At 56.0% G+C, this 24,245-nt stretch overlaps 9 protein-coding genes across 9 annotated transcripts; 4 read left to right on the top strand and 5 right to left on the bottom strand.

Moving 5' to 3' along the window:
- Positions 1 to 70: 70 nt before the first annotated feature.
- On the bottom strand, positions 71 to 3,501 carry BDZ83DRAFT_614494 (uncharacterized protein). Its single transcript, XM_060507835.1, has 2 exons — positions 3,178 to 3,501; positions 71 to 3,041 (listed from the first exon to the last, which is right to left on the bottom strand). The coding sequence occupies exons 1-2, from the start codon at positions 3,226 to 3,228 to the stop codon at positions 246 to 248; spliced, it is 2,847 nt and encodes a 948-aa protein (XP_060367010.1). The 5' UTR covers positions 3,229 to 3,501; the 3' UTR covers positions 71 to 245.
- On the top strand, positions 3,492 to 3,736 carry BDZ83DRAFT_614493 (uncharacterized protein; the record flags this gene model as incomplete). Its single annotated transcript, XM_060507834.1, has 1 exon — positions 3,492 to 3,736. A coding segment is annotated over exon 1 (163 nt), but the record flags the coding sequence as incomplete, so codon positions are not given.
- Positions 3,737 to 3,751: 15 nt separating this feature from the next.
- BDZ83DRAFT_614492 (enoyl-CoA hydratase/isomerase) lies at positions 3,752 to 5,417 on the bottom strand. Its single transcript, XM_060507833.1, has 2 exons — positions 4,981 to 5,417; positions 3,752 to 4,912 (listed from the first exon to the last, which is right to left on the bottom strand). The coding sequence occupies exons 1-2, from the start codon at positions 5,114 to 5,116 to the stop codon at positions 4,182 to 4,184; spliced, it is 867 nt and encodes a 288-aa protein (XP_060367008.1). The 5' UTR covers positions 5,117 to 5,417; the 3' UTR covers positions 3,752 to 4,181.
- A 67-nt stretch (positions 5,418 to 5,484) lies between these two features.
- On the top strand, positions 5,485 to 7,001 carry BDZ83DRAFT_614490 (Rer1 family protein). Its single transcript, XM_060507832.1, has 3 exons — positions 5,485 to 5,927; positions 5,988 to 6,405; positions 6,481 to 7,001. The coding sequence occupies exons 1-3, from the start codon at positions 5,859 to 5,861 to the stop codon at positions 6,564 to 6,566; spliced, it is 573 nt and encodes a 190-aa protein (XP_060367007.1). The 5' UTR covers positions 5,485 to 5,858; the 3' UTR covers positions 6,567 to 7,001.
- Positions 7,002 to 7,311: 310 nt separating this feature from the next.
- On the top strand, positions 7,312 to 8,759 carry BDZ83DRAFT_750452 (RNA polymerase II-associated; the record flags this gene model as incomplete). The annotated part of the gene is made up of 2 exons (XM_060513919.1): positions 7,312 to 7,582; positions 7,636 to 8,759. 2 exons carry the CDS (start codon positions 7,312 to 7,314, stop codon positions 8,757 to 8,759), a joined length of 1,395 nt encoding a protein of 464 aa, XP_060367006.1.
- A 768-nt stretch (positions 8,760 to 9,527) lies between these two features.
- Positions 9,528 to 11,436, bottom strand: BDZ83DRAFT_750451 (uncharacterized protein; the record flags this gene model as incomplete). Its single annotated transcript, XM_060513918.1, has 2 exons — positions 9,528 to 9,603; positions 9,656 to 11,436. 2 exons carry the CDS (start codon positions 11,434 to 11,436, stop codon positions 9,528 to 9,530), a joined length of 1,857 nt encoding a protein of 618 aa, XP_060367005.1.
- Positions 11,437 to 14,372: 2,936 nt separating this feature from the next.
- Positions 14,373 to 16,769, bottom strand: BDZ83DRAFT_750450 (uncharacterized protein; the record flags this gene model as incomplete). Its single annotated transcript, XM_060513917.1, has 2 exons — positions 14,373 to 16,533; positions 16,633 to 16,769. The coding sequence occupies 2 exons, from the start codon at positions 16,767 to 16,769 to the stop codon at positions 14,373 to 14,375; spliced, it is 2,298 nt and encodes a 765-aa protein (XP_060367004.1).
- A 1,222-nt stretch (positions 16,770 to 17,991) lies between these two features.
- On the top strand, positions 17,992 to 19,465 carry BDZ83DRAFT_573581 (nucleoside transporter; the record flags this gene model as incomplete). The annotated part of the gene is made up of 2 exons (XM_060504628.1): positions 17,992 to 18,176; positions 18,259 to 19,465. 2 exons carry the CDS (start codon positions 17,992 to 17,994, stop codon positions 19,463 to 19,465), a joined length of 1,392 nt encoding a protein of 463 aa, XP_060367003.1.
- Positions 19,466 to 19,758: 293 nt separating this feature from the next.
- On the bottom strand, positions 19,759 to 21,008 carry BDZ83DRAFT_750448 (inositol-pentakisphosphate 2-kinase; the record flags this gene model as incomplete). The annotated part of the gene is made up of 2 exons (XM_060513916.1): positions 19,759 to 20,666; positions 20,726 to 21,008. The coding sequence occupies 2 exons, from the start codon at positions 21,006 to 21,008 to the stop codon at positions 19,759 to 19,761; spliced, it is 1,191 nt and encodes a 396-aa protein (XP_060367002.1).
- Positions 21,009 to 24,245: the final 3,237 nt, after the last annotated feature.

The raw sequence follows: 24,245 nt of genomic DNA, 5'->3' as shown, positions 1-24,245 counted from the left end.
GATTGACTCCATTCTTCATACTTGTTTCTCAAGATTGTTGACTGTGACTGTGACATCGAGATCCGGTTCAAAGACATCGTGGTAAAAAGAAGTTTCACGGAGCGATCCTCAATGAACCAAGAATTATCCATTTCGCCTATTAATGGGAGAGTATCCGAAGTGGGAATACGTGCTCGCCCAAGTCGCCGATGCATTCATCACGGCTTACTATTCAGAGTCCCCCACTGACCACCGACCAATTACTATCATGCATGATCATCAAGCCTTCTCACGTACGGCGATGGGAATAGTCCCTTCGCGCCCATGTACACCCCAAAGAACCAGTCCCCGTTCACGTCTTCAATCTCCCGGATCTCGGCACCCTTGGGGAACAACAGCTCGTCCTCGGCCTTGGGATACCACGCCCACGTCGCCGTTGCCCTCATCCCGACGCCCCCGTCCGCGGGGAACCCCTGCGCGAGACCCTCGCCCGTCGGGGCGTCGGCCGCAACGTCCCTGGTGACGAAGCGCTCCCGTGTCTGCCCGCCCTCGTGCCACCACCATTTCTGCGGGGCCTGGTCATCGGTGCCCTCCGACTGCGTGATGCGGAGGTTGCGGCCGCCCACGAGGTCGGATAGTATGTGCCGCAGCTGCCCGCCCGGCCCGTCGCGGAAGCCGACCACGATCATGCGGTGGCCGTTGAGACACCGGCGCCAGCCCGCGTGACCATTCTCGGGACTGATTTGGTCGCGCGCTTCGAGGTTGGCATAACAATTTGTGCATACATCGTAGTCGCCGGGTTGCGTGTCCGGCTCGATGGAGCTGGTGCAGGTGAAGCAGTGATATCGGCTGTGGTTGGGAGAGATGGGGTCCTGGCAGACGTCACAGCGCGTCGTGAACGTCAGGGGCTTAAAGGGGCCGATATTGTGAATGTTAGGTCCCGTCAGCACAGCGGCAGCGTGAGGCGGCTGAGGCGACCTGGGACTGGCGGGCGGCGTGTGTGACGGCTGAGGCTGGTACGTTAGAGGGAGAAGCGGATGGGTGCATGATCGTCCCTGGTTCACGCAGTTATTGCAGAACCCCCAGTCGCCAAAGTTGCAAAAGTCGCAGCGCCAGAAGCACTCATTCGCCCAGGCCTGGCATCGAGCACAGAAGTTGCCGCTTTCCAGCCGCTTCATCGGATCGTCGGTCGTGAGAGTTCGCCTGCCTTCCGCTCCACCCGGGATGATCTTTGGCTGGAGGTAACGATTCGCCGTCAGCATGTGAGGTCTGGGTATATCCTCGTGTGCCGTGTGCCGAGCCTTTTCCCACTTGGCCCACGCTCCGTACCCGAAGCCAAACCAGTGCAAGCAGCCTTTGCCGGACCTGTAGCAGTCGATGCAGATGTTCCAATTTCCGCTGGCGCAGATGCCGCAATTGTAGTGTAGCTCGTACTCGATATGCTGCTTTGCGCAACGGGAACATGCAATCGAGGGCTCCGGATACAGTTGCGAGCGTGTTCGTTGATGGCCGGGAGTCGTCGGACTCCCTATCCCCAAACCCAAGCCTAACCCGACAGGGCCTGAAGTTGCTTGGCTGATGATTGACAAGTCTGCCGGCCGGTTTGGCCGCTGCAGCCGAGGCGACAACGGCTCTATGGGCGGAGACGCGGCAAAGTTGGAAGACACCAACGCAGAAGAATTCGTCATGCGGTTGGCAAAGGTAAGCTCGCGCGGTGCTGGCGAAGTGGTGGTCGTCGGCGACTGCGTTGTGGTAGGCACCGATGGTGTGCTCGAGCTTCTCGCCTCCGTGAAGACGGTTCTCGGGGCGACTGCTTCACCAAAATGTGTTCGTGACGATAGATCGGTCTGCGATCGAGTGGCGACGCGGGTCTCGGACTGCGTTGCTGGAAGGGGCGTCGTCGCGCTGCGACCGCCGCTCGAGGTTCGCCTCCGTCGCCGCCTCTCCTCTGGTCGAACTTCAAGATGCAGGGCGCTCTGTGAGAGTGGCGGCCGGCTGCGATCGTCGGGAAACCCAGTTGCACTAGTTGACCTTGAGTGCGGCCGTTGCCTGCTACTGGGCCTGCTTGTGTCTGATGCACTTGACCTGATCTCCTGTACACGATCCGGAGAGTGCCTGGACTGGCCACTTGTGTCCCTTCTCCTCGTTCCTTCGGCTCTGGTGCGCTCTCGTTCTCGCTCTCGCTCCCGCTGCCGTCGTCTGTAAGCTTCTGTAATCTTCCGACTCAGCTCATCGTTCCGGCTCAGGTCGATGTTGTCCAGATCGAGCCCATCCAACAAGCCCTCCTCCTGGATCTGCCTAGCAAAATCTTCAATTTCCTTCTGAACGTCACGCTCGCTCAAATCGCTTGAGCTTATGAGTGATCTGAGTGACGACTGGTGCTCGATTTGCCGACGCCTCATGTCGGATGACTCCTGAGCACGCTGTCTCGACTCACTCCTCCGCCGTCTCCTTTGCTCGCCCGACCTCGAATCCGGCTGCAGTTGGTCCCCAGTAGGCCTCCACTCGTCGTTTCGCGGTCTTCGACTGCCCTCGTGTCTGTGGGTGTGGCGGCTGTCCCGACTGTGATCCCGACTCCGTCTGGTTCGTCCATCGGCAGAGCTGCTGTCCTCTCTCCGCCGTCGATGTCGATGTCCCGAGGAAGAGTCTACTCCGGCGTCTCTGAGACTCATCTCCCGCACATCTTCCAGCAACCTCCTTTCTTCCTCGTCTGCGCGCCTCTCTTCCGACGTTCTCTCGGGAATCTTGACTTCGGGCAGCACCTGATCGCCCGGCCTATACTTCTTCACCATTTCAGCCACGTCGGATTCAGATCTCCTCCTGTCCGGGTTCGCAGCGACAAACATGTCGAGGAGAGTGGCGACGGTGGCATTGTGCCTCGTATCGCGAACCTGCGCACGACATGACGGGCAGGTGAAGATGTTTGTCCCTGGTGCGGGCGGGGTCGGTGAGTTCTCGGCCTGCTGCGCTTGGAAAGAGAACCAGTCCTTCAAGCAGGCACCGCAGTACGTGTGTAGACAGTCAAGGAGAGTCAGAGGCTGGTAAAGGAGCTCGGTGCATATCTAGAAGAAGGCAAGAAGAAAAGTCGGTCAGCGCACATACAATATCTAGAGTCCTGCAGAATTCAATGGGGGTTTGAAAAAGAAGTGCCCCTCTCTTAGGGCGGCGCTACAGAGCGTTGGATCAGACGACACTTACAGAGCACGTCAACTCCCTCTCCAGATCGAGTGCGGGCTTTGAGGAATCCATGCGGGAACTGTCGCTCCGCGCGATCCCTGGAATGCCGGACACGAAGACAATGGCATAAGGAGATTTGGCCAGCGGGATCGCGAGGGGAACATGTCGGTTTAAGACTGGCTGTCAGGCGAGCCTTAGGTGAGGTGGGTGGCGGGGCCGAAAGCTGGGCGCGCCGTCGCCGCTACAGCAGAAGCACCTCACAGGCTCAAAAGCTTGCAGGCCAGGTACCTTGGGCTCAAGGGGGGGGAAGGTGTGTGTAAGGGGTGAGAAATGGTCAGAGACCGCCCTGTGAAGTGACCACGACAGATGGATTGGATGCTAAGGGACGGGTCCAGTGGCCTACAGGCTACGGCTGCCCGCTGCCCGCCCCAAATTGGGTGTCAACCCCACGTTGGTTCCCGCCGGCCGCCGACCCCTACCCCTGCCCTTAGCTTCAAAAAGCATCCCAACTCACCCGCGGAGCCAATAAGCTGAGATCATTGCAACCCCTCCGCTACTTTTTGGGACGGGCTAGCCCCCCGTAGGCTCCAAGTAATACGAACTCAATGCCCACCGACTCTCCGGATTTCTTCAGACTAAAGGTTTAAACTGCGTATTCTCGGCCAGACATGTGAGCTGCTCGTAAGGGTTGAAGATTCTTTGGTATATGTGGCTTTCTACGCATTGCCTCAGGTAGGCGAAGAATATCGGGACTAAAGTCATCATGCATGGAAGCGAGTGCTGTACGAGAGAGACCCCGAAAAGTAATATCATCCTTTCTCCTGCAGAGCAACATAGCCAAGCAAAGAGGTGGTGATGGGCTGACTGTATGCTCTTACATGATCTTATTCATGCCGAGCAGTTTGACGGATTTCCCCAAACACACGCACAAATTCATTCGTTCAAGTTCATGGTTGCACAACATGATGTCTTTGCCAGACTCGGCTATTTCGCGTACAACTTAGTCATTCGCAAGGATGACGCCCTCAAGAGTGAGTCCACTCTGCCTTCTTCTTCTCAGCGAATGCCTTCATGCCAATCTTTTGGTCGTTGCTGCCGAACAAGCTGTGGAACACTCTCCTCTCGAACTCGACACCGTCCCTCAAAGGCAGATCCTGACTCTTGTTCACAACTTCCTTGCAAGCGTTGATGGATACCCTTGAGTAGCCGGCAATGGTCTCTGCCGTCTTCAGCGTCTCCTCCATGAGAACCTCATACGAAGGGAATGCCTTGGCCGCAAGACCCCACTTCTCGGCATCGGCACCGCTGAAGGACTTGCCCGTCAGGATCAACTCCATGGCCTTGGACTTGCCGATGGCCCGGGTGAGTCTCTGACTACCGCCGGCACCCGGGATCGTGCCGAGCTTGATTTCAGGCTGGCCAAAGTTGGCGGTCTCGGTGCAGTAGAGAATGTCGCACATCATGGACAGCTCACAGCCTCCGCCGAGCGCGTGACCGGAAACAGCGGCAATGATGGGCTTCTTGACCTCGGTGGTGAGGAGCGACCACGACTCGATGAAGGACTTGGTGTATGCCTCGGAAAAGGTGAGAGGAGCCATCTCCTTGATGTCGGCACCGGCGGCAAAGGCTTTTTGGGAGCCGGTCAAGACGATGACGGACGTTTCGTCCGACGCGTTGAAAGCCCTCAGCGCATCGTTGAGCTCATGGATGAGGGGAGTGCAGAGGGCATTCAAGGCCTTGGGGCGGTTCAACGTCACTAAAGTGGATCATTGTGAGCGTCGTCGTCGTAGAGTGATGATTGATTACGGCTGGAACAGCAATTACCTTGACCAACACCAGGCTTGGGCTGAGAGACCTGAATGAACTCGTATGTCTTGCTGGCGAATCCACGTGTGAGTCTGGGCAGTGTCGGCGCCTGCATACGCGAGGCCACCGGCCGGAGGTATCTGAGTGAGTTCATGGTGAAGCAGATGAGAGCTCGGGAAGACGCTCAATGGGAGTGGGATGTTATGTTGTGAGCTGTACGTATTACAAAAGATGATTGATCTTGACCTCAATTGATACAGAGATGTCGTCTGAAATAAATGAAACGAATTGTTGATGGAGCTGTGATGTAACAGGTAGGATGAGCTCCAGTTGACGTTTAATCCAAGCTCGAGGATAGCTGGAAAGCATCGGCTCTGTAAAGCCGAGGATACAGTCGGGCGAGGCACAGACACTCGCCGCGCACTGTGACAGCTTCCCCCGCGTCACAGGCTCGGTCTTCCAATACGGCAATCACCTGTAGCAGCGGGATCCTGGGCAGAGACGGACCCTCTGGCTGGTTCCAGGGTGTAGGCTGCGCCACAGGGGCTGGTCCGGGCCATTTCCAGGGGATCCAATCACTGACGGGCGCAATCCAATCACTGGGCCGGATAAGATTCGGGCGAAAAAGCAGGCGCGGTGCGGCGCGCTGCCAATCTCAAAGGGAAGGGACAGTTTTGTTGCAAGCCTTACGTGGCTTGAATCCATCTCCAGAGATCCCGTCAACCCAAAAATTCGTCCTGACAGATCGCGACAGCGAAGCGGCGGCCTCTTCCCACAGCATCGTCATCCCAGCTTTGCACCCTCGTCCACGGCTACATTTCCACGCCAACCTACGCCAACAAGCTTATTGCACGATTGTCCCACGTCAAAGTTCATCCGCGCAACTACCGCCCAAGATGGACTCTGCCGAGCCGGAACAGACTGCCTTCTCGTCGGTCACAGCCCACACCTCGAAGCTGCAAAGAGTACGACGACGATAAACCCCCCAGAATCTGCTAGCGGCATCTTGCTAACTCCCATCGCAGCAATACCAGGCGCTTCTCGATCAGTCAACTCCCTTCGTGCTCTACAGATGGATCGCCACGGGTGTCTGCCTCCTGGGCTTCTTCGCTCGCATCTTCGTGGCGCAAGGCTGGTACATCGTCGCCTACGCTCTCGGAATCTACCTGCTCAACTTGTTCTTGGCCTTCTTGCAACCCAAGTTTGACCCCTCCAACGAGGCCATGGACACTGAGATGGAGGACGGTGGTGTCGGCATCCTCCCCACCAAGCAGGACGAGGAGTTCAAGCCCTTCATCCGCCGCCTCCCCGAGTTCAAGTTCTGGTACTGGGCCACCCGCGCCATCGCCATCGCCTTCTTCTGCAGTTGGTGGGAGATCTTCAATGTCCCCGTTTTCTGGCCCGTCCTGGTCATGTACTGGTTCATCCTCTTCTTCCTGACGAGTACGTTTTCCACCCCCACGCCTTGTCTCCCTGACATTTCACTCTAGCGCAGAGCTGACCATCACCCCTTTGCAGTGCGCAAGCAGATCCAGCACATGATCAAGTACCGCTACGTTCCCTTCACCTTTGGCAAGAAGAACTACGCCAAGAACAGCTCCTAAAAGGGGGCCACGCAACTTTACGACGCGATGGAATCAGCGGGTTTTTACGAGAGACAAATGTTGTTGTCACGCCCGTCGAGGTGGGACAAGTGTAAGAGTCTAGGCACGCCGAGCGAAAAAATTAGACAGTACGCGAGGATGAATACACATTTTTTGACGAAGTCTGGATGGCGACGATGGGCGAAGGCAAACTTTATGTACCTATAGAAAGGAGGCCACGGGTATGAGTGCATGGATGGTTGCGACGGGCCAACTATATGGGGCGCATCAGGAGGTCCTCCTGCACGGTCGGGAGCCATTGCCCCGTTGATGAGTGACGGTTTTGCTTTGAAATCATTCATCTCATACTACGTATTGTAATAGAGAGGACAAATCTGTCTCTGATTCTTCATCCACGACACGGCGCTTTTTTTATTTTTTATTTTTAAATGGTGTCTGTCAACGTCAAGTTTGGCAGCTTTGGGGGTGCTGTGTCTTCGTCTGATAGAGCTGATAAGGCTACAGGTCGAGGTCCGGGCGTTGGCTGGCGCAACCAAAGTCTACAGGCAAGGTACCCCAAACTCCAGCCTCGTGGAACTTTTCCGGGCCAATTGCACCTTCCTGGTCAACGCGACCGCGACGACGACAGCTCCCCGCCGCCAATACTTGAAGTCATCCTCTTCCCCTCAACAATCCAATTCAACTCCCGATTGCGACCCAGATATCGAATCAGTCACCATAAACGCAAACGCATTGAGCAGCCACGATGTCGTCCTCGGCGCCTCGCGGCGGCGAGCGCATGATCCATCAGGATTTCATTGCCAGAATCCGATACTCCAACGCCCTCCCGCCGCCTCCTAACCCTCCCAAACTCCTCGACATCCCAAACACCGGCCTGGCTAGCGGCCAGTACACAACGCCGGGATTCGCATCACGTCTGGCGAGAGAACAACCTCTCAACATTGAGGTCGATGCGGAGCTCGGCATGCCCTTGGACTTAGTGGGCATGCCGGGTATTTTTGACGGAGACGAGAGCTGTAAGCGCGGCCGCGTTATGCCAAAGGGGAGCTCAGTACTGACGTCGATACAGCTATCCAAGCCTCTTCGCATCCGCCTGCCGTCCATCCCCACGATAGAGCACTCCTGAGACCACTGTCTACCCTTGGCCGAGCTAAGAGCAACGCCGATGCATCAGTCTCCTTCCTGAGAAGAACAGAATACATTTCCTCCGTAGCACCCAGAAAGGCTGGTGTCGCCGCGGGAGCATTCATCAACCCCAAGATTAAGCGCGCAGAGAAGCGTCGCTCCCCCGAGCCGGATAAAGACTCACCGGCCGCCATCAGACGCAAGATTGAGAAGAGCTTCGAGAGCGCCGAGCGCTTCCTCAGCAACCCGACCCGCCATCGCCACCCGAGCAAACCAAACGTCCATCTCACGCAGTCTCTGCCGCTGCTGCCCGACCACGACGCCTTCCCCGACTCGGGCGCCTACGTCACCGTCAAGCTCCTCACAAACCCCGTGGCCAGCGCCAACAAGTACGACAGCCGCCTGCTCAGCGGTCTGCTCCGCCCCCTGGACAGGAGTCCCGAGGAGAACGAGGCCTTCCAGGCCGCCGTCGAGGCCCACGAGCGTGATCCCGCACGCAACCCCAAACCCGCCAACCTGATGGACTACAGCTTCTTCCTCCCCAAGACCAAGACGACGGGCGACAACTTCCGGGCCAAGTTCGACCCGGAGAACCCCGACCGCGACGACGAGTCGCTCTATACGTACCAGAGCGGCTCCAACCCGTGCTTCCAGTTCTCCCGTCTGCGCGCGTACGAGACGACAAAGGAGATCGAGCTGGACCACAACACAAAGTATAGCGAAGAGGTCATCCTCGCCTTCAACGACGAGCCCTCCGCGGGCGGCAGGCCCAAGGCGGCGTACTACTACCCGGTTATCCAACGCACGACTATCCGGCCCCAGCGCGCCAAGAATATCGCTCGTACCCTTAGTCAGGTGGACGACGAGACGCAGGTTGTCAACGAGGTGGAGATCTCCATTACCGATCCCAAAGGGGCCCCGGCCGAGAACATGAAGCGGTACAAGGAGAAGCCCATTGGCTATGTCGAAGAGGCCGAGCCGGTTGAAGAGACTTCTCGTGCGCCTGGCACTCCCTCGGACCGGGACGCTGATGGCGATGCTGATGGGGATGAGGAAGACGAGGATTGAAGAGGCGGGCATGTTGAATGTTGAACCAGGGGCGAGGCGCGGTGATGTAACATCAGTTCCTTTTTCACAAACCATTTAGGCGTATGGACGTGAAGAATTAAAAAAACAGGGCAGCCGCGATGGTGGCCATTTTAGACTTACCGACTGTCCCAATGATGAACTTACTCTCCCGGATTGATACACTCTTATGGCTCACCAGAAGGGTTTTGAGTACGTCCAATTGACGCCTCGACGTCCTTGCCAACAGTCATTAAGAACACGGCAGACAGGAGATTGGGTTGAAGTGATATGTTGTCATGACTTTGAATTAAGTATATGTAGCTCTTTCTCATCCAGCGACGTTTTATGAGATACAGCGGCGGCTCGAGCTCGGCGGGGTTCTTTCGCCCCGACTCGTTCCCATCATGTTTTGGTTTCTGCCATAGTTGGTCCTCTCCTTTTAAGCATACTTTGGGGACCGAGCAGAAATACCAAGGTAGGAAAAATAGACATACAAAGAAAGCAGATTCTCATGTGGTATAAGGAACAATAGACAGACTCTCTAGAGAACGAAAAACAGAAAATCAGACTTTGATATCGTCCCTTCCTCCTCTCCCTCCCGTTTCATAGCGTAAAGTAAGAATGTTTACCCAGAGAACTCCTTTTTTTTTTCTGCTTTTTCCCCATGGAGAGAAGCCCATGGAGAAAGAAAGAAAATACATAGAAAGACGCAAACGACGTGAACTGAGCAACAGCGTTCGTACTCTTACAAACGAAGTAGCAAGGTGTCTACGCCGGCGGTTCTGGGATGGTTTCGACAGCGAAACCAATGGTGTCTCTCTTATCGTCAATGACGCGACCGTATCTATGTCGAGTTAGTCACCAATTCAAGAACTTCTTCGGTTGGTAAAACTCACTCTAAAAGGAGGCGGAAGAACCAGACCTCCATATCCTCCTTGCGAAGCACCTTATTCGCCCAGTCGCGACTGCTGAGAGCCATGCGCTCAGCCTCGTTGCGCCCCAGCGCGCCGTCGCCAAAGAAGCGCACACTCTCGAGCCAGTCGTCGCCCTGCAGGCTCATGGGGATGTAGTGCGCCCAGGGTTTGAGCCACTCAAAGTGCCACTCACGAAAGATGGCGAGCTTGAAGACGAGGGAGCGCGATTGTAGGAAAGCATAAAACCGGCCTGAAAAAGCGTTGCCGTCCATGTCGAGGAGGTACTTGTACTTCCATGCGTCCTGCTGCTCGGCGTGGCCCTGGATCTTGAAGAACTCCTTTTCGGCGTCGCAGTCGCCAGGGTCGCACTGCCCGACGTGCGAGAAGAAGACGTCGACGATCTCGCGGTAGTCGCCGCGAGGCACCTCCTTCACCTCCCACCTCGGGGTCTGCTCGTCGCCGCGGTTGATGTAGATCTTTGCCTGGTCGGCGGCGTTGAGCTTCTGCACGAGGTGCTGGCGGTGCTGGCGGCGCCAGCCGCCGTTGCGGGAGAAGCCGCCCGTCGTGGAGCCGCGCCAGTAGAGGCGATCCTGCTTCTGCTCCCAGAGCATGTCCTTTGACTCGTCGTAGGCGACCTTCTTATACCAGTACCAGGGCGACGGGTAGAGGATGTCGTTGTAGGAGGAGATTTTGGACTGGGAGAAAATGGGGAAGAGGTCGTGGACGATGTTGTAGGCGTTGGGGCGGTCAAAGAAGCCGTAGGTCGCGCTCAGGGAGGGCGAGAGGCAAATGTCCGACATGGCGGTAACGTTGTAGACGAAGCCGAGCTCGCTGACGCCGTACTTGCTCATGTCGTCGGACAGCTCGTCGTCCTCGAGGCCGCGCGAGGGGCTGTCGGGTGGGCAGGACATGCGAGAGTGCGTCCAGGTGGGCTGGTGGGCAAAGACGTTGAAGCGAGTGCGCTTGTACTCGTCGATGATGTTACCTTCGCTAAGGCCAGCGGCACGCTTCGTAAAGGCGTTCTCCGGGTTGATGGCGGCGTTCGCCTTGGGCATGTTGACGTCCTTGGCGCGGCTGACGAGGCGTGCGAGGTCCTCGTGGGGGACGACCACGCGCGGCTCGTCGTGGATGTTGAAGGCGATGTCCATGCTGGGCAGGTGCTCGATGAACTTCTTAATCATGCCAGAGGTGGCATCGCGCTGCCAGTCCGAGCCGCCCTGGATGTGCTTAATCTTGTGGTCCCGAATCAGGAGGCCGATCAGCTTATTGTCGAAGCCCAGAGCCTCTCGCGCCCGCTCCCGTATCGTCGCCGGCTTCAGACCCCAGAAGGGCGTGAGCATCTCGTGTATCATGTCGAACTCGTCAATGAGCTGTACGCCGCTGGCCTTTGCGAACTCGAACCACTTGTCAAAGTTGGGGGGCGGCGGGATGTTGTAGCGGCGCTTGTACTCTTTGACGGCGTCCTCGAGGGTCTTGGACTGGCCCTTCAGCGTATCCTGAAACTCCTTCTCGGCGCTCGTCATGAGGTGCCACATGGGATGTGAGCCGGTGCCGCCAGCGGACTTTGGACGTCTGTCGGGAGGAGGGGCTGCGGCGGCAGCATCGTCACCGAGTGTCTGTTGATCTTGCGGGGGCGGAGGGGGCTTGTCGGAGCCTGGTACGGGTACTGTCGGTCGTCGATCGGAGGGGAGTGTGAATACTGTGTATGCGCATATCAACAAGAAGACGAAGAGAATGACGACCGTCCATTGGCGACGGCGCATGGTTGGTTGCTGGCTGTCAGCCTGCCCCTTTTGTGGCGGCGGGCTGGGTCGCTTTTGTCTCTCGAGCCTTGGTCGGGTGCTTTCGGGGGGCGTGGAGGAGAGGGCCAGCAGTTTATCGCAGGTCGCCCTATTGCGTCGATGAGGATGAAGGAAAGAAAGAGGAAATGAGTTCAGGGCCTCATTTCAGGAGTAAGCAGAGTTGCCTCACGAAAGAGAAGTGGACGGCAGAGCTACGTAAGGTAAGGTAGTGAGTGAGTGCGTCTTGGATAAAGGAAAAGTATCCTAGTGGTCTGGTTTGCTATCGGTGGTTGTGGTGGTAGTGGTGTTGGTGGTACCTTACTGTGTGGTGCATGTGCTACGTGCTCACCCATTGGATGCAAGTGCCAAACTCAGGTTTCCATTGGATCTAGGCCCGGCGGACGCTAAGGTCAAGGAAGTCTGTGGACTTTCGGGTGGTTGACATGCCCCTAAAAAAAAAAAGTCGCCTGAAAAGGAATATGGCTTAGAACCTTGGAAAGTTGCAGCGCGTCCGTGGACCTTGGTTCCTTGAGTAGTGGCGCCGCGCCCGTGGTGGCAGGGGTTGTAATTGGACATGCTGGGGACAGGGGGGAGGAGCTTAGTCTTGGGGCACCTCGAGATTCTGGGGGGCCAGGGGGCTAGGCCTCTGAGAGACTGAGCCTCCTTCAAGCCAGACAGACACCAGGCCTTTGAAAAGCTTGGTGGGGATGACTACTATTTTCATGACGCTTCTATAATATGGAAATGCATGGTGGACCAGGGGACGCAAGACATTTCGGAGCAATGCAGTCAGTTGACTGTCTCCCGGTAAGGTAAGGTAGGGAGACATCAAAGTACAGCGGTCGACAGCACAGCGACTTTGGACAAGTCCCTTGCACCGTACCTGCTCCCCGGAAACCCCCCCCCCCTGGGAAAGTATAAGATACAAGAACCAGCTTTCCGGAATTTTGCCCGCAACTAGCGCATCTCTTGAGTCGGACTGAGACACGACAACTGGAATGGGGAGACAAAGACCTCTTTGCTCACATTTTCATAGAATGAAAGAAAAAAACAGACAGATCGCCGGGTTGTGGGGGTGCAACTGGGACACCAGGACATTTTGGGGGAACAGTCTTTGACCCGCTCGATTCTTCGAGTCATCTTTGTGTGACCGTATGAATCCGCAGAATTCTTCTTGGCCAAAACATCATTTCATCCAGAAACGTTGGAGGCGTTGAGAGACATATGTCTCTACGCATACGCCATTTCCTTGTCTCGAACGGGAGTGGTCCGCTCAGGGGAACACAAAGCTTACATTACCTAAGGTAAGGAACCTTGGACAATTGCCGGTATCACGAGTCCCCGAGATCTGGATTGCTTAGGTCGACGTGCCGCGTTTGTCAAATTGCGCTGCATTTCGGACGCCAAGTCTTCAAGTCCCAGACTTGCTTGACTTTCTTTTTCCCAAAATGCATGCAGAAAGTATGCAGGAATAACGTACGCATCTGCGAGTGTTGGCGGGAAGGATGCGCAAAAGAAAAGGTTCCCAGGACTATGCAAGCTGATACGAGCCAGAGATTCGCTGGCCTCATCTTCGTCCTTATCGACATATTTCGATCACCACCGGAAGTTCCGTCAAACAAATGTCGACTTTACCAAAACTTCAAGCTCATTGAGAGGGAAATCTCGGTGAGCCTGCCATCTACACCGAGACTCTCGAGAAGCAGCCTTCAAAAACAATGCACGACATACCTGCATCGCAGCAACACCCCATCACGTGGAGGGCGCAGAGGGCATAAATGCTACGGCCGAGACCGCAAAAACCGCCAGAAGCGGAGCCAAAATGCCCTCGAGATATCGCAAATATGCACGACATACTTGCATTGCAGCGTCTCGCCATCACGTGTATGTGGTTGCAGAATGGGCCTCTCTCGGTGCCAATGTTTGCCGTTTCGGGTAGTCAAGGTGAAGGGGCTGAGACAAATCATTTGTGAGGGCCTCACCGAGAGCTGATACTGCAACCTTGGGGCGTTCATCCAGACAGGCAGGCAATATTGCTGAAGCTGAACTAACAGCGTTGGATCCCCGGTCCAAGATGAAGCTTCGTGTTCTCCGAGTGCCCGGCGTGACCTCTGCCTCCTTGGCAGCATAAGTTGGTGCTAAATAAAAGGGCTCTTGCGAGGACGATGAACTCCGATATTGAGATACCGATCAGATCTGGTTTCTGGTCTCAAGGTATTTCAGGTACATCCCTCATCAACAAGGTTCGGTATAGAAAGGCCAGTCAAACGGCTGACAAGACAATCCGCCGATGCACCTTTTCTCATACCACCACTAATCGTATTGCTAGCCTTTTGGGCTTCTGTAAATTATCATGTAGAGAATAGCCCGGAAAGAAAGAGAAAAAAAGTAAGAAGGAATGCTTAGTGATGAGGGTTATGAATCGAAACCAATCCTTGGAACGGTAGATTAGGTCGTGGTCAGCATACATCTGATACAGAGTACTGGGCCCAGACTAATGACCTCCAGGAATATCTTCACAGAGAGAAACACAAGCAAGCTAATCAATCGAGAGCTTATAGTGCCGACAGTGCCAACTTACATCAGTTCCCGTACATTAGTTTCAGTACATCAAAGAGTAATTGCCGAGAGCAACCGTAACGAGCCGACCTCCCGAATTTATCTTGCATACTAGTCAGGACCACCATACGACCTCGGGAGTCATGAGACAGAGTTGAAGGTACTGAGACCATCGGAATTCGAGAACACGTACGGAAGGGATGGCTCCCACCGACCGAAAAGGGGTTGCGGAACTATCACGGGCAGAAGGAGACTCGCTTCAGCGGTTACAGTGCAAAGAGCACATAGCCTTGAGCAGGAAGCACATGAGTGATCAAAGTCATCACTTTTGAAGGCGATTAGCCAAGACTTCCCTCCAATCATCTATACATAACATTCGGCCTCACCCTCATCTCCTCCGGCACCTCCTCCAACCCATCCATCGGCCTAAGCAGCACATCCGATCCGCTGGCGACAATACAATACCTCTCCCGCAACGCACTCGTATCCTCCAAAATACTCGACGGCATCTTCTCGTCTCCGGGCGGCGGACTCCGCATCGCCAGCGCCAACAGCTCCGGCGTCGACTCCCAGCTCTTGCTCGTGACGCCCACGACAAGACTCCACGCCATGAACGCCACCGCGACGGCACAGTACACAAACAGACCCACCATGGAGTATCTGACAGTATCGTCCCCAGCAGAGTAAGCAAATCCCTTCATCTCGCCGCGGAAATGCAGCCTCTGCGCCGCAAGCTTCACGTCCTCGGGCACGTCAAACGCCGTGCCGGACTCGGGGAACCCGAATTGCGTCGTACGCGGGAAGAAGTTGCGCCACCAGGCGCCGTCGGCGTCTTTTAGAGTGATGATGGGTTTCGCGGCGGGCGCGGTGCGGGACATGCCGTTGGCGAGCATGGCGTTGACGAGCGTCTCGACGTGGCCGACGGTCCAGGGCAGGCCCAGCGGAGAGTCGACGAGCCGTGCCGAGGTGGCGAGACGCTGGAAGACGGTGGTGCCCTCGGTGTCGACCGCCGCGTTGGTCAGGTTCGCAAAGGAGGTGTCGATGAGGACTTTGCGGCTGCCGGGTTTCCAGGTCACGGGGAAGGGCCAGCCGTCTGTCCAGACGTGGTTGTCTATGTTGATCCAGGTGTTGGCGCCGATCCATTCTGCGTCTGTGAGGCATCCGTAGACTGCGATTCCTCCTTGGCGTGGGAGGGAGATTATGGCGCCGATGGAGATGTTGGCGGCTAGGTCTCCCTTGTGATCAATGTCAAAGAAGGACATCTGGGGGCTCGTGTCGTTGAGTTTTGTCCAGAAAGCTTGCGTTGCCGGGTTCTCTAGGGTCATAATATCAGTGTTATTGATAAAAGAGGCCTCGTTCCGTACTTCTGGAAAGTTGACAGGACCACCACGAACACTGGACGTGGTGTTGTTGCCATCGACCATGGTAACTCGACATCGGGTCTCCATGGACGCGAGCTCCTGGAACGTCGAGTACCGATAGTCTGACCCGCGGTAGTACTTCTTTTCCTTTTGATCCATCAAAGTAAGGGCATCCTGCCAAAGCATCGTCGTCGCAGCCAACGTGGCACCCGTCACACGATGAGGCAGCGTCATGCGAGACTCGGCCCACCCGCGCGGCACCCCGGGCTCGCGAACGGACATGGACAACTGCAAGATCGATTCCGGCGTGGCGAGCGGGAAGAGCGCCGGGATGCGGATGTACGATCCCTTTGTGACGTTGAGGATGGCCTGGTCCGGAAGGTAACTCACGAGATGCGTTAATGAGTCCCAGCCGGCTGACGGGCAGTCGAGGTTGCCGGCCCTATCGCACACGTCGCCGGCCACCGTGTCCGCCGCCGTCAGCGTCCGGGGGAAGATGTCGGCGCCGGCCTTATCAATGTACACCCACGACCCGCCCATCATCCACCAGTCGTTGAGGGGCGTCAGAACGGTGGCCGTCGCGGGCGCCACGACGACGGCCAGGACGCAGCACATGACGAGGAAGGAGACGAAAAAGACCTTTTTCCAGACGGTCGAGAAGCGGCCCCGGAGCATGGCCGTCATCTCGTCGGACCACAGGAACTCGGGCGAGCTGAAGCTGTTTCCCGCAAAGAAAGCCGCCAGCGGGGTCCCCTGGCCGAGCGTCACCTCGCGGCGGACAAAGGTGAAGATCATGGTGGTGAGGGAGCCGATGATCATGATCTCGAGGAATTTGGCGGCGAACTGGATCAACAGGTTGGCCGACTTATCCCACTCGCGGTTCGGCGTGAGATCCGCGCCGATCCAGTACTCGTGGTAGATGAGGTGGCTCATGATGGCGGTGGCGACCAGGGGCGGGACGTGGACCATGATGGCGAGGAGGGCCATGGGCCGGTTCTTGAAGATGACGACCTTTGTTTGGTTGCGGATCGAGTCGCGGACGTTATAGAAGAGACGGTATAGAGAATGGAAACTCCATGCTTTGAGTGTGTTTTGGAGGATAGCTCTGAAGCTGAACTTGCCTTCGTACACTTCGTAGGGAGTCGTTTGGTCGTTGAGTCTGGCCTAGGTTAGTATCTGACAGGGAGCCTGACTTGTGGTATTTGTGCCCTAGCCCGAGGTCTAGTTCTGGCGCATGGGCAATGGGGACTGTAATCACCTCTCCGTATCTTTGACATCATGAGTGTCGTCTTGGTCTAGGGAATTCCCTCGACGCCCTGGCGGACCGCCATCTTGTGGATGTAGAAGAGGGACGAGAGGCTCTCCCCTTTCACCAGTCAAACGAACTTCAGGCATTGTGAGACTTTTCCTCTCCAACGAGCATCACTTAACAATGACATCTCACCTAAAGTACGTAGTGAGCTCGGAAACTTGGATTCATATAGTAGTTGTTTTCCTACACCCCAATTTTCTCAGCTCACTACGAAAAGGGAACTTTGACTGCGGCCGACAGGGGCATGATGCAACGTGCAGAGGACGGGGTACTGGCCAGGCACCAAGATAAAGTCCTCCAAGCCCGGCTCCGGTGAAGCGCTTAAGCCGTGGCAGCAACTATCTCATTGGATATTAAATTCGAGATCCGCTTTCGGGAACGACCTGAAGCTGTCATGTTGCGATGCCGCTCATGCGTGTCAGACTGTAGAATCCTTCCGTTGAACACCCAACCTCCTTTAGGCCCATTGACAGCATGACGGGCAAGGCTGAGGAGTCAGATCCTTGTGTAAGTGTCCAGTTCGGAAGATGTCGATGATTCAGGTTCATTGCATACGTGCGCAAGTCCTACTTTTCTGAGGGACTCGTTCCGAGAACATCAAGCCATTAGTCAACGTCGTCGAAGCATGCAAGTGAAAGTAAGAGTGCAGGTAATGGACTTCCAGCGCCTAAGGAATAAGCTTGTATCACCGCAGGCGCAGGGACCCGCCTTGGGCCTGGCAGCCCGCAAGATCTCGCTGAGGTAATCAGCACCTATCAAACCCCCACGCCCTGAGAGTGGTGCCCTGCTCGACCAACCCCAGGTGCCCAGATCTGTAGATGCTCGGCGCGTGGTCATCGACTTCTCCACCCCATCTGAGTGGACGACAGCGATCCGGTGAACGCGGCGCATGATTGCTTGTCTCTTTTCTACTCTTCCCCCAACGTCAACAACGTCCCTTTGAGTCGCCCTGTTTACACGTGCGACCTCTTGATACCCGTACAGCTTGACAGCTTTAGGGAACTCGGTCGTTGTTCGACTAGCCCACACAAGCCGGCGCATTCGGGATTCCTTTTGAACGGGAGGACGGATACCGACAGGAAATCTAAACGACGAACCTGCACACCCTTAGCTTCGGTCACTCTCTCTACGCAGGCTGTTCTTTTGAAAACGCACTGCACTCGCGACCGCTCAACTCATCTGTGTTACGGGCGACGAATCCGCAATCGAATACCCGGACCTCGACAGCTTTGGCCGGAAGCTAAATTCGATCGCCATCTTTCAATACCAGCCTACACATACCGACGGCAAGACAGGAAACACAAGATGGAGCGCATCAGGGAACTGCTGGGCAAGCACCACAAGCCAGACCGGCAAGAGTACGAGCCTCTCGCCGAGGAAGGCCGGGAACTCGACGGCTCCACGCTGGAAGAAGACCCGGAGGAGGTGCCGTTCTCGTGGACCGAGTACATCATGTTCGCCTGGTTAGGCATGGCGATGCTATGGGCCTGGTACGTCGACCTCAGTCCTCACTCACTTCTTACTCCCGCGATACACAGCAAACGATGGCTAACACGCACTCTCTCTATCCAGGAACATGTTCCTCGCAGCGGCACCCTACTTCCAAGTCCGCTTCCAGTCCGACGTCTGGATCTCCCAGAACTTCCAATCCGCCATCCTTACCGTCTCGACCCTCACCAACCTCACCGCCATGCTCATCCTCACAAACATCCAATACGCCGCCTCCTACCCCTTCCGCATCAACCTCGCCCTCCTCCTCAACTGCGTAATCTTCTCCTTCCTCACGGCCTCCACCTCCTTCGCCCTCGACGTCTCCCCCGGCGCCTACCTCGCCTTCATCCTCCTCATGGTCGCCTCCAGCTCCTGGGCCACGGGTCTCATCCAAAACGGCGCCTTCGCCTTCGCCGCCTCCTTTGGCCGGCCCGAGTACATGCAGGCCTTGATGGCGGGCCAGGGCGTAGCCGGCGTCCTCCCTCCCATCGCGCAGGTCATCACTGTCCTCGTCGTCCCCGAAAAGGACACCACCAACTCCACGACCGCCCAAGACGACATCAAGTCCTCGTCCTCCTCCGCCTTTGTCTACTTCCTCGCCGCCGTCGTGGTCTCCGTCTCGGCCTTGCTGGCCTTCGTTCCCCTCGTCCGCCGCCACAACCGCATCATCGAAGCCCGCATGGTCAACACCCTCGCCGAATCCCTCACCTCGGTCGAAGAAGCAGAGCGCGCCGCCCGCAAGGTCGTCTCCCCGCTCACCTTACTCCGCAAGCTCCACTGGCTCGCCGGCGCCATCTTCATGTGCTTCTCCGTCGCCATGTTCTTCCCCGTCTTCACGGGCAAGATCCTATCCGTCCGCTACCCGGGCGACGAAAAGTCCCCCGCGGGAATCCTCTTCCGCCCGGCCGCTTTTATCCCCTTAGCCTTCTTCGCCTGGAACCTCGGCGACCTGTCCGGCCGCATGGCCACCATCTTCCCCTTTTCCCTACGCCACAGGCCCGCCGCCCTCTTCGGCGTCAGCCTCGCCCGCATCGGGTTCCTGCCGCTCTACCTCCTCTGCAATATCGGCGGCCGCGGCGCCGTCGTCAGCAGCGACTTTTTCTACTTGGTCGTCGTGCAGTTCTTCTTTGGGCTGACCAACGGATGGTTAGGCTCCAGCTGCATGATGGCCGCGGGCGAGTGGGTCGAGGACGGCGAGCGTGAGGCCACGGGCGGGTTCATGGGCTTGTGCCTCGTTGCTGGGTTGACGACAGGTAGTCTTTTGAGCTTTACGGCTGGTGGTATTTAAGAACATATTGGTATAATTTGCATGTGTACGGCGTAAAGGGTGCATAGTTTTATTGGTCTTGGATGGCGTTTGTGGATACGGGTCATGAGGACGGGGGCGTGAGAATTGTCACACAGACGGTCAATAATAGTTGACCTTAGAGACACGAATTGTTCAATCCATCATTGATTCAAATGGAAGATAACGCAAGTCAAGGTTATATGGATGAATTGTCGGATGTGATGTTGCAAAAATTACATTACGCTTTGCTTCGCTACAAATACACTACTACTGTACAGCCGCTTCGACGTCCTTCAGCCCTGGAGAGCGCAGTTCACCATCTTCCCGCGCCCGGTATACCAGCCCTCGTCGATCAACGCGCGCTCTTTCTCCTGCCACTCTTGGAACTTCCAGGACACGTTCTTCTTGTCGAGATCGGCAAGTTTGGCCTCAAATGAGTCCGCAACCACAGTCTCCTCCAAGCCCTTCTTCTCGAGGCGGTATCGCATGTAGAGGGAGCAGTCCCGCAACGTCATAGCGATACTAAACTCCTCATCGTTTTTACTCGCGTTCAGGGGTCCGCGGGGATCCTTCTGGGTCTGATGCCTCTTCAACAAGGTAAGGATAGTCGTCTTCTTCAGCAGGTCGTACAGGGTCGAGGCGTGCTTGTTGTCTCCAGCGCTGCTATACTGGAACAAGCTGGAGAGAGCCTTTTGACGCACATCCTCCCTGCCCTTGAGCGTCTGCCTCTCGGGATCCAACCAGAGAGGACATGGGTAGTACCGCGGGTTGCTGCCGGCGTCCTTGCTGTCTTTGAACTTCTTGGCCGCGAGTGCGCAGCAGCGACATGTGTTGGCGTTCTTCGGCGCGGACGGTGACTGGGCGAGCCATTTTGGCTTGAACTCGACTACGCGCTCGTCGGCGCTCCGCGCGCGCATGCTTTCGATCAGGCAGGCCCTATCTGTTTCCATGATCTTGGTGTGTTCGAACTTGGTGGGTCGCTTTTTGGCTCCGGCCGGAGCTTTAGCCAACGCATCCAGGACGTTCTGCATGTGCCTCATGGCGTCTTTTGGGAGAAATGCATATTTCATGTCGGTTAGTATATCCGCGCGGTAGGTGAAGAGAGGAGCAATGGTGTCCCAGAAATAAGACCACTGCTCTTCTGGCGGATAGAATGGTTTGTCGCCACCTTTTGGTTGCTTTGGTACTCTCAAGAGGTATTCTAAGAGTGAGATTAGTGGCAGTTCAGGACAGGGGCTGTATAAGACATTTGAAACCCACTTGTCAACAGGTCGTCTTCGGTTCTGTCTTTGTTATCCTGCCGCGCAAACTTGGTATGCAAAAACGGGATGAATAGAACGTTGGCGGCACCTTCGCCGACATAAATGGCGTGTGTCCAGGGGCTAACATGGACATTTTCGTCCGATATCAGCACTCCCATATTGAAGAGTTTGCCTGATGCTGGGCTATGCTCCCTGGGGACATCTTTGGACGATATCTCTGCAACCGCCTTCACACTGAGCTTGGTATTGATCGATGTGGGAGGCATCAGTAGTTTGACCATGATGAGGAAAGCGGAATGAAGCAAGGCTTGTGTGTTGGAGATTGAAGGCCTGAAGTTGGCAACGAGTGTAGTAGACTCTGTAACACGGACGAGAGGCTGAAGATTGGCGAGCTGCTAGAGTCTGCTATTGAGGTAGCGACCGGCTGGATCGAGGCGGATAGTAGGTAAGGCGTCCAGATGTCTTCACAAGGCGACCGTATTAAGCGATGATGTCTGTGTGAAAAGAGGAGAGATTCTCATAGCGAGTTGCAAAGAGGCAAGGAAGGCGGTACGGTACTCTGGAAGGAATGTGTCTTTTCCCAGCTGAACTAAGGTAAGATCCAATGGCTTGCCTGCCGCAACTGGTGGCAGCAGCAAGTGGTCTAGCAAAGCGCAGTTCCCCAAGAGTGGTGGTGGTGACTTGGAGGTGTCTCACGCCAACAACCCTCTTTCTCTTTCTCTCTCGCTCCCGCCTCTCCGCTCTTGCCTGATCTGGCTCGGTGCCTTTGCAGTAACAACACACCTCACGGGTGAATAAACGCTGGAGAGCACGTGAGATTGGTCGGATGGGGTTCCCAAAGAGAGGACGGAACCGGAGCGCTGTGAGTAAGGTACGGTAGGTAGGCAGTCTACGTTGTCAGCCGACTCGTGGTTGTCTGATCTAAGGTAGCGTAGCCAAAGTCGAGTATCGAATGAGTGCGCAACCGTTGCCTGCCCACGTTCCTATGGTTCCCCTTGGTTAGAGTATGGATTTCCGATGAGGGAGCGATTGCGACGAGGCTCCATTTGGTTGCTTGTTGCTCTGTGCTACACAAGGCGCACCCTTTTGTGTGATTTTCTGCACCTTTGTTGTGTCCTCTGGAAGCCAGCGGTATCCCGGGATGACGACAGACTTTCCGCTTCGGGTGTGGAGCAGAAAAGTTGGCTGATTTGGCGCTGGCTGCTGGGTAAGCTTGTGAGTTCCTACTTTTCGTTGACACTATTGGTAACAACGTAACGGTAGCAGATAGCCACGACAGGCAACTTCCCTGGGGCGGGAGAGGCTGACGACGGGGTGGCCAATATGACTCCTCCCACAAGTTACAGCAAGTCGCGGCTCATCTGTCATATCTGATTCTGGACCTTTTGACGAGAGCGTTGGACAGGAAGCTACCGCAGGCACCGCAGGGTGTGTTACTGTGTTACACAAGTTTTTACCCCGGAATCTTGTGAGAGGTTGATTTTCTTCTTCAATGTGCGGTTGCAGAGATGGAACCCAGGATTCCAGAGGACCCAGATGTTTTAGCAGGAACTCCTCATCCAATGCTTGCGATGACTGGTACGGCGCGCGCGTCAAACCCACATGCTTGACGTGAGTGCGGCTATCGAGCTAAAGCCCCCCATGCTGATCCAATGCCGCCAGAGGGGAAAAGGAAACAGGGCACGATTGGGTGCAGTATTGGCGACGCGCGATTCTTCGGCCGGACTGAGCCGGAGCTGGACCGAAAATTGGCCTATGCAGCGCGTGAATGGATGAGCAGGTTCGCGGCTTGCCCGCTTCGTGTCAGCGCCTACCCCGCCCGGCGGGAGATCTTTGGATACCTTACACTTGCTTACCTAAGGCACTCCGTAGAGCAAGGTAAGGTGGATCGAACTCTGGAGGCTCAGAAAGCCCAGGGCGCAATTCCGTCGTTTTCTTCCTGGCTGGCGTCGCCCGTTGGCTCCTTTCTCCCGAAGAGCGGAGCATTGCGGAGAAGCGTTCAAGGGCCTGGGGCTGAAGGAATGATGGTCCCAAGGTCCGTGGAGGCCAGGAGGGGAAAGTTCAAGGAGAACAAGACATTGGACGGGAGACACGCGATGGCAGACTCTAGAGAATGGGAGCAAACCTGATAATTAGAAGCAGGCAGGAATAAGGTAAGATCAGTCATGTCAGGGATGGGGGCACTGACCGGCAAATCGGACAGGATGTTGGACCCGAGAGCGATTCGAGCGCCGTTGATGATATGATCTTCTGCCCAGTCAACCCTGCTCAGCCCGGCCCGGCGACAAGACTTGCTAGACTCCGTACGGATTGTTCATGCCTCTCTGTAAACCGAGGTGCATCATTGTGGATGCTGATATAACGGATTCCCTCGTCGCATGGCTCCAGATGGATTGGATAAGACCATGTCATCTTGTTTGCCAAATCCAACCTTCATGCACGCGCATGTTCCCAAAAGGAACAGGCAGAAGAAGCAAGGCCCTGCTTTTCTGGCAATTATTAGAACTTCTGGCTGTCAGGTTATGCTTTTCGCATTAGAGTATCCTGATGTCGGACCACATCCAGCACCTGTCTTTCGATATCGTCCCATGTTTGCTGACAAGCCATCGCTCGTGATGGGCACCGGGCAGCAACGGACCAACAGCCAGAGAGCAAAAAGACGCAATGGTACCTTGCAAGTGGGCTTTCAACCCCGACTAAGGTAGGGCAGGATTCAAAGGGCTGAAATGTCGGCCAGCTCAGATCTTGCTGAAGAGTTCTTTGGGACACTCGATTTGATTCGATTCCCCAGATGGTTCGCCGCGCTTGTGGAAACGAGGGTACAACTCTAAACCGTCCACCGTCTTTTGGTTCCGGTGGCTTGGTGCAGGCTTCGGCTGGCGCATCTTTTGATGTTCAAGGTGGTCATTCGTGATACCGGTACCGTACCTCGGGACTTTCGATGGCATTCGGTATCCGTAAGGTATCTTGGGCGGCCGAAGAGAGGTCCTCGGGTGTCTCGCATAACCGCTCATCTGCGAAGGTCCAGCTCAGTTGCAACTTCACAAGCAAATATGCAAATGAAGCAACCAGGCTAGCGGCACTAGGTACTTCCGGCGCATAGCATATCATTAGCCGTTGGTGGTGCCCAGAGTGTGGCAGTGGGTGTGAATATCCAGTGTGTCCACGCAAAAGCAGGGCGAGGTTGCAGCGAACTCTGGAGTCTTGACACTTGAGTCCTACGGAGTAAGGCACCTAGGTGCACTGAGAGGGTGGGCCCACTTTCTTCCTTCCTCCTTTTTCAAAGGGAGTCGACCGTGGCTTTGGGGCGCCCGTCACGCTGCAGGCCGTTGCAGTGGGAAACTGGAGTCCTCTCGGGGGTGAGGAAATGGAGGTAGGTACTTGCTGGAGGGAGTACTTTGAGGTACTGGGAAGGTAGTGCCCATCCGACCCTTCTCAAGGAAGGCTGGCCCGCTGGGACGCGCTCAAGTGGACGCTCACACGCTCCTGCCTCTGGGTGGCCCCACCCAGTGACCCTT

The sequence above is a fragment of the Colletotrichum acutatum genome, assembly GCF_030867785.1.
Source record: "Colletotrichum acutatum strain CBS 112980 chromosome Unknown BDZ83scaffold_28, whole genome shotgun sequence".
In the NCBI taxonomy this organism is placed as follows: domain Eukaryota; kingdom Fungi; phylum Ascomycota; class Sordariomycetes; order Glomerellales; family Glomerellaceae; genus Colletotrichum; species Colletotrichum acutatum.
This window is presented reverse-complemented; position numbering and strand designations above follow the sequence as displayed.

What these genes read in the sequence shown, in the direction of transcription:
- BDZ83DRAFT_614490 (XM_060507832.1), top strand. Translation starts at nt 5,859, where the DNA reads ATGGACTCTGCCGAGCCGGAACAGACTGCCTTCTCGTCGGTCACAGCC. An exon ending in ACACCTCGAAGCTGCAAAGA is followed by an intron (nt 5,928 to 5,987) that starts GTACGACGACGA and finishes CTCCCATCGCAG; the next exon opens with CAATACCAGGCGCTTCTCGA. An exon ending in CATCCTCTTCTTCCTGACGA is followed by an intron (nt 6,406 to 6,480) that starts GTACGTTTTCCA and finishes ACCCCTTTGCAG; the next exon opens with TGCGCAAGCAGATCCAGCAC.
- BDZ83DRAFT_614494 (XM_060507835.1), bottom strand. Translation starts at nt 3,228, where the DNA reads ATGGATTCCTCAAAGCCCGCACTCGATCTGGAGAGGGAGTTGACGTGC. An exon ending in AGAGGGAGTTGACGTGCTCT is followed by an intron (nt 3,042 to 3,177) that starts GTAAGTGTCGTC and finishes GCCTTCTTCTAG; the next exon opens with ATATGCACCGAGCTCCTTTA.
- BDZ83DRAFT_614492 (XM_060507833.1), bottom strand. Translation starts at nt 5,116, where the DNA reads ATGAACTCACTCAGATACCTCCGGCCGGTGGCCTCGCGTATGCAGGCG. An exon ending in CAAGCCTGGTGTTGGTCAAG is followed by an intron (nt 4,913 to 4,980) that starts GTAATTGCTGTT and finishes GATCCACTTTAG; the next exon opens with TGACGTTGAACCGCCCCAAG.